The 8159-nt window shown below is 40.0% G+C and overlaps 1 protein-coding gene across 1 annotated transcript; it reads right to left on the minus strand.

Moving 5' to 3' along the window:
- Positions 1-5315: 5315 nt before the first annotated feature.
- On the minus strand, positions 5316-8092 carry rab32b (RAB32b, member RAS oncogene family). Its single transcript, XM_070979188.1, has 3 exons — positions 7879-8092; positions 6290-6567; positions 5316-5480 (listed from the first exon to the last, which is right to left on the minus strand). The coding sequence occupies exons 1-3, from the start codon at positions 8090-8092 to the stop codon at positions 5316-5318; spliced, it is 657 nt and encodes a 218-aa protein (XP_070835289.1).
- Positions 8093-8159: the final 67 nt, after the last annotated feature.

Genomic DNA, 8159 nt, shown 5'->3' on the forward strand with positions numbered 1-8159 from the left:
TGTATTTTGACTATTTTTGACAAAAAAAAAAAAAAAAAAGAGTACGCAACAGGACTCATATTCTTGTAGCTGTTAACACAAATCGTTACCAGTTTCCATTGGAGGACAAGTACTTTTAAATAGCTTATTTCAGTCTGTCAGACAGACGAAATACTGAAGAAAATGGACTGTAAAATGTGCTTCACTTAGCTCATTCTGTAGTTTGAGGAGACAAAAAGTGATCACATTGGACCATCAGTGTGACATGCTCAAAAATAATATTAATTCTAGTGTAAAACAAATACATAAATAAATTTGACTGCCAGAATGTGATCAAATGAGTGTCTAAAAATCAATAAAAATGGCAAAACCTAATAAAAAGCTAATCTACATTTACATGAAAACCACCCCATGTTATGGGTCTGACTGCCCTTTAATATAATCATAATAATAATAATAATAATAATAATATAAAACATCTTTTTCAGAGGTAATTGCTGTTAAGTGCCATCTAAAACGTCTTTCCCTCCCTCCCTCTCTGTGTTTCTCTCTGCATCAGCAAATCTCTAAATGCATTCACGTCATGTTTGACTTATCATTGTAGAAAAAAGGAATCAGACTATCTGTAACAAAATCTGTATCAGAAAACATTTTAATTAGGAGAGGAAAAGAACAGAGGAACATTAAGCTCAGCCAGTTTCAGCTTTGTGGCCCCCTGCTGGCTGAGGAGCAGTCTGAAAGCCTTGGAGCGAAGTTAAAAAGAAAAGATGCCCTTGTGACAGCTATCAAAGCCTTAAAGTCTAAAAACTATGGAATAATAATGCCGGGGCAGTGAGGAAAAACATGCCACAGATCCACAGAACTGCTAAAATTCTGCATTTAAATCTTCTCGTTTATAATCCTCCTCACTGAAGATCTTTCCCACAGGAATTTGAGAAGGGGGGTTAAGTTCCCAATTCAGAATTCACTCTATTGTGTGTGCATGGAAAATAGGCTGTATTTCCTCCTTCCTCGTGTTCCCCAAGGAGAAAAAAATGAGGTTATTTTACCTCCACAGAGAATTAGAAACTAGAAAATCTGGTTAGATGAAAACCAGAAAACCTGGTTAAATGATCACCTTTAGGATCTGTCTTTTACAAGGCTCATATTTTAATTTACTGACGTTTTCTGGCTGATTTTGTAATGTAGATGGAACATTGTAAAGAATTAAGAAGCACTCTTTAAATAATCCATCTGAAACAGGCATATGAGACATGTAATAGTAAACTGCACTGTTAATCCCAACAGTGTTTTATAATGAAGTAAACCATGTCATTTAGATTATTTCATTATTACATTTTGAGCAACATAAATGTAAGATTTTGTTGCTTGCTTTATTGCCATTTTCCCTCACTTTTTCCTCTTCAATAAAGGCATATACCACAAGTAAAAGATTTCCAGTGTTAACATATAACTGTGAGATAAATTAGAACATACAGGGTATGACAAAGGAGACCCAAATAACACTGATGTACAGACACCAAAAATAAAAAAAGACACTTTTAAGGTCATAGCTGCCACTGAGAACACCAAGGTCACATCCTCAATACTGTTTCAGGTAATTCTGGCATTTTAAGGCTGGCACCCCAAGTTTCCCTTTGATATCATAACATCTGAGCGTTCAATCCACAAGTGCTGGTCAGAGGTGAGTAAAACAGCAGAAGTCCAGTAAACTGAAGTCCTAAAACTAGACTGGAAGTATTTTATCAGGTGAATTCCAACGGTATTGTTTAGTAGTAGTGGTGGAAAGTAACTATACATTTACCAAAAAACTGTACATGAGATCAATTTAAAGTACTCATACCTTACAGCAGTATTTCCCCTTTATGCTATGCTGTACTTCTACCTATTTCTCGGGAAAATATTGTATTTTTTTACTGCACTACATTTACCTACTATACTTTCTTAGAAGCTACAATACTGTACATGACCTATATATCTATGTGTGTGTGTACAAACCAAACAAGATGTCATTCCTTTTGCAAACTGTGTATGTTTCCTCTCACACAGTTTCACCCTGAGGCTTTTTGTTTTTGCACATGTATGTTTTGCACACTAGATGGCGCAGTCAACCAATATTATACCATCCTGCAATCTGACAGCGTTTTGTTGAGGTGGAGGGCTCCTCCTCAGCCAAAATTCAGCACCACGGACAGCAGCGCATGGATTCCTGCCCCTGATTGGTTGCCTTGCTGGGACAGGATATGATCTGTTTTGATAATTAGGTTCATTCACATTGTGGGATTTTCACACACAGGCACTTCAAAGAGTTGGCTTAACATACAGAATGTGTTTGCAGTGAGATACCAGCCTGGTGCTACTGTTTGCTTTCCACAGACAGCCAATGCTTAATTAACACAGGCCATCATGAAATAGGTCACTCAGAACACAAAAAGAGACAGACAGCAGCACGGCAGGGACGCACACGCCGCTTCACTCCTCAGCAGCCTATTCACAAGTTTGACTAAATTGAAATTTTCATGCAATCATGAATATATGAACGAAGCTGCCAGCGAAAACGCACACTGGAGGGCCGATAAAATGGGGCAATATCAATAATGCACAAGTAATGGGATCTGTTGCGGAGAGTGTGACTCCCATTCAAACTGTCATATTTATAAACAACAAGTTAAGAGGCTGAGCTTTTGTGTCCGATGTGAAGAAGTATCGGGGCCAGCTTCCCTGCTTGACTCCTGAATTTAGGTCTCTAGTATCTGGGACATATATCCATAATTAGCAGTTGTGTTTTACTTCTTCCCTCACTTTCCCTCAGGCACGATTGCAGCTTGATGTAAACTACCACCCTGCCTTTTTTGCTGCAACTCACTCGATCAGCAAAGTGTAAACTGTAAATGCTGGGATAATAAAGCAGTGTGGGATTTGAAGTGTAAGATATTCCAAGTTTGACTAAGAACATGCACATGCCATACCTGGATGGAGCCTGAATTTGGACAAAAGCTGCTGTGTATAGGTACCTGGCAGCAGGATGTGGAACAGTTCCCTAGATGCACAGCAAGGACACTGAAAAGTAAAACTACAGGACAGCAAAGGACAGATTAGTGTGCAAAAATAACCATTGTAATACACAACACGTCAGTGAGCATAAAGGATAAGGTTTCACTCTCCCCAAACAACTACAAAACAATGCAGGGAATCATACTGCTGACTTTGTAATATATCAGGTAAATTAATGACATTAAAAGCATCCAGTCGCTTTGAGGGTGAAGATTTATTTGACAGTGTACTGTCAAATAAACAGTGACAGTATACTTTCATTCAACTGTGTATCAGTATGAAAAAGGAAGGTAATTAATCCCTTTGAAATGGATCCCCTTAGAAATTTAAGGGACACGGCGTCTTTAAAGGACAAAAACTTAAAAGGCCTCATCTGACGAGGCACCATGATTAACACAGTCGATCTGACCTCACATCAGTCTTCTTCAGGGCTGTGGAAAAGAAAAACAGCACACTACATATACGTATGTGGACAGAGATGTCTGCTTCTGGCGATACAGCGTATCACACAGAAACTAATGAGTCTTATGAACACAGACCTCAAACCTGTAAAAATGTATGTGGCTCCACGGTACCAAAACCAAATAATCAGAATATGTAAACATATAAAGTAAAAATGAAAAGTTTTGCATGGTTGTCATACAGAGACTGACTTATACTGCAATCCAACTCAGTGTATTTACTCAACTAGTACATTTAAGTTGAATGTTGGTGCTTTACCTGATTATTTCTGCATTATACTACTTATAATGGAGTAAGCTACCCAAGCTTCTTACTGACCAGCCACAACATTAAAACACTGCACATGAATGCACCACCAATACTATAAAAGGGGTAATTTTTCTGCATAATGAGTACATGTTGTGGATAATACCCCCGTAGTTTTATTTAAGTACAATATACATTAATGCTTTATATTGAGCACACACATATTCGCCTTTCACTAGCTGCTAATTAGCATGTATATTAGTAACATATTGGGTCTTTATTAGTCATTATAAAGCATTAATTGTGTTTTTAGGGTTAGGGTTATTAATTGTTAAGTTATTAAGATTGTATTTCATGTATGACGAATTCCTTTACTTACCATCAAGCAGTAATTAGGAGGTAAAACTCTTAGATAATGGCCTAGTAGTTGTAGAATAATCATGCAGAATAAAGCATTAATAAGTGCTTTATGATGACTAATAAAGAGTCAATATGTGACTAATATGCATGCTACTAAGCAGCTAGGTAATGGTGAATGTGTGCACCTTAGTATAAAGTGTTACCAAATTTTGTTATTTTGTGTTTGATGCAACTTTTGCAAGTAAAGAATCTGAATATTTCCTCATGCACTTCTGGTAGTCAATAATATAAAGCATCTTTTTCAGAGGTCATTGCTGTAACGTGCCTGATCCTCCATCTGAGAATGTCTTTCTCTCCCTCCCTCCCTCCCTCCGCTTCTCTCTGCATCAACAAATCTAGACCTTGCAAATGCATCAATCTCCAAATGCAGTCACGCCATGTTTGACTTCTCGTCGTAGAAAAAAAGAGGAATCAGACTGTCTTTTGATATTTGTCGTCTGTCAATGATTAGATACAGCATCCCTCCTGCGTAGCACACTCAGTGGCTCAGTCCTCTCTGGGCGGTGGATGTAGCAGCATGGTGCATTTTCACATATTCCCTCCCTCCACCAAAATCAGGTCACGCTGATAGCTTGTCTCTGCTATTGGCCATATCAAGCCGGGCCGCGATGCTTGTGCATGGGTCTTAGCTTGTCTCACTGTGAAGTGATTAACAGATAATTATATGCATGGGTTGCATAACAGACAAGTAACAGAGCTTGGATTGAATAGGTTGAAATTTAATGAGGAATACTTCACAACTTCATGGACAGAAATATTTTCAGATCTTTTGCTCCCTCTTGCTATTCTCTGTTGTTTGAGAAAATGGCAGTTGTGACTAGTTCACAGTTTCTGGCCTCTCATTGTAGCAGGTCAATCACAAACAAGTCTTGCTTGCACAGGGAGTGTCGCAGACTTTTCCCAGCAGGATGTGTGTCATGCTGATCTCTTTATTAGCCTGACTGTGAATTAATCAGTGAATTATCGGAGAAATTAGCTCAATCATCTCCACTGAGGTGTTTATGAGGTAGCCCACACAGTCAACACTTTACTGAGGAACCAGGCAATGCAGAAATATAAATATACAGTTACTGACTATATGTGGCGCAGGCTCACTGGCTTGTATGTGGTGGGTGTGGATTCCACCAGTAGGCGCCGTATTTTGGCTCTTTGCCTCAGAGCTGTGGACTCCAGCAGCACAATGACTGGCTCTGACTGTCCTCTGGAGCCTGGCTCACTTTGATCACGTCCCTGTGGTACTCTTCAGCGGACAGACTGGTGTCGAAGAGCATCATTTGTTTGACAAGGAAGGCACCTGCTTCATCAATATTTATGTTGTCCTAAAAATGATGAGGGAGAGATATGATTTAGAGCATTGCGTATGCATCAATTCATCGAGCGTTTGGCTCGGCGTTCGGACCTTGGCTGCAAGTTCATGTTAATATTTGAACACGTTTTATGAGCAGGCTACTGTATATAGCTGCAGTGTTAAAGTTCAAGTTCGCTTTACTCAAGCAGAACAGAGCCTCAGCAGTGCAAAATAACATGTCAGCTACAAACACCATACTACAAGTAAATACTGAAATAATCAAATAACTCATTTTATTAACCTGAATCCAGTTTTAAAATAGCCAAATAAGAGAGTGACTTCACACATATTTAAACATGTCTACTGTATGGGTGAGAATGGGTGGGACACCACTTATCAGCCATTCACACCAGGTCTCACATGACCCTGTTGACTCACATGAGTGTCTGAGTGGGCAGGTGGGTCAACCCATTCTCATCCATCAACACCTATTGTGCCATCAACACCTTGCCTCATGTGAGTGCTATGATCCTGCAAGAGGACCAATGGCTGAGACTCTCCACCAGTCAGTTAGAACTGAAGAAGCCTTTTGGATGAGAGGCGAAACGTCTTCTTGAACCACAAGCAAGCCCAGTTGCCTTTGGAAGCACTTAGAAAGACATGTTATTAAGGAACGCCTGCGGGTTTGGGATCTCAGCGTGGGGCAGTTTCCATGCTGTTCTTGGTAATCCAGTCTCTTATTGCTGTAATTGTGCTGCTGTAACGCCGGAATTTCCAGGCTGGGGGTCATCTTACATTATCTCATCTTACCTTAACTCCCATGAAAAATACAACACACACCTTTGCAGAGGTCTCAAACCAGCCCACGAAGCTGTTGTCTTTACAGAAACCATCCAGAGAGGACACCAAGTCTCTGTTCCTTCCTATCATGTCACATTTGTTGGCCAACAGGACAGCAGGGACCGGACGTCCGCTGTCGAGACCAACATTGCTGTCCAGGTCCTGCTTCCACTCTGCGGCAGCCTCCAAGGTGGAGCTGTTTGTAATGTCAAAGACCACTACTGCTCCCATCGCCCCTCTGTAGTACACCCTGGACATCTTCTTAAACCTCTCCTGGCCTTGAGGGAGGAGAAGAGAAATCCGTGTAATTTATGCTTCACCACAGCTAAATTCATTTTTGACAGGTAGGCTTTTGTTATTCGACAAAAGGCTGACAGCTTTTGGATTTGAATGCAAACACACAGTCAGCGCTGCTACTGTCTGTTTGTCATATGTGATTTGAATTATCATATCAAATTGGACTATAAACCAAATGTTATGTAACAAGTGAGAGACTGATGACAATAATTTTAAGTTTCCATGGACACTGGTTAGGATTATAATTAGCTCTGAGAAAACATTGGTTAGCACTCACACGTACGTATTCAACAGTGATATTCCACTCACAGCATGATTTCTTACAGCTTGAGGGCATGTTTTGCAGACTGGATCTCCTCTCAAACAACTGATGTCTCTTCTTCGCTGTTCGAGATGTACGTTATTTCCACTGTCCAAACCTATTGGAGTTACCGCCGCCTCTGGTCAGTTGATATATTACAGTTTCCCCTGCTGACGCTTGCTAACATATTAACATACATTGACTTTTTTTTTTTAACCCCAAAATCTGCATTGCATTGCCATTAAAATTCTGCCTAATTCTAACTCAGGTCTTCACAATTCAGTGAAGACCCACCGTGCTCTGCTTCTGATTCACTGGTGTTAGTAGTCAGAGCTAATCAGAGGCAGACTAGGGTCTTCGTGGAATAGTGGGATAATAGGCTGTCAGACAAATGGGCTTTCAGTCCAGTGGGACATTTGTCTGACTATTTGGGTTTCGGAGCAAAGGGACATCGTCATGGCACCATTGACGAGATCCTCGACACAGTTTGTGGATGTAGCATACAGCTTGTACAGTATCAAAGAGAACAGAGGGGCCATGTTTGTAGTTCTTTTTGAAAAGCTGGGCGCAGTTTGTGGAAATAATGCATTTAAACACTGGTTTTAGAACAAAGATGCTCTAATCCTGGGCAGACAGCAAACACCCATGCAAACATGACAATACCTTGGAAGATGTGAGCCACTGCTGGACAGTAAATAAAAAAATAAAGTTTGTATTTCCCAATATGGAATGCACTGAGAAGCCTATGTGAATGTATAAATTGCTGCACATTAGCTACGGCTAAAGTAGCTTTCACTTGATGTAGTGATCTTGCTGTAGCTGTTACTGCAGATTTCTTTTTAGCTTTGTCTTACAGTTACAGCAGATTTTTCATATTGACTCATGGAAATTGCACATTTCCATGACTTAATCATTTTTAAAATGGTAAAACAGATGCCAGACAGGCTGTAATATACAGCTGCAACAGAGACTTCATAATCTTGACACTCACCTGCAATATCCCAAAGTTGCAGTCTCACCACTGTCTTAGGATCCCATTCAATAGTTTTTAGACCGAAGTCAACTCCAATAGATGCTTTGTATCTTTTATCAAAGCGTTTATTAACATACCGCAAGACAATGCTGCTTTTTCCAACGCCTTGATCCCCAATGACTAAAACTTTAAACATTTTCTCCGTCCATAATGTCACTGAGCTTCCTGCCATGCTGTAGTCGACAGGTAAATGGCTCAACCCTACTTCCCTTTACGACTTCTTCTTAGCTTTCATTTCC

This window comes from Chaetodon trifascialis, chromosome 14 (assembly GCF_039877785.1).
Source record: "Chaetodon trifascialis isolate fChaTrf1 chromosome 14, fChaTrf1.hap1, whole genome shotgun sequence".
In the NCBI taxonomy this organism is placed as follows: Eukaryota; Metazoa; Chordata; class Actinopteri; order Chaetodontiformes; family Chaetodontidae; genus Chaetodon; species Chaetodon trifascialis.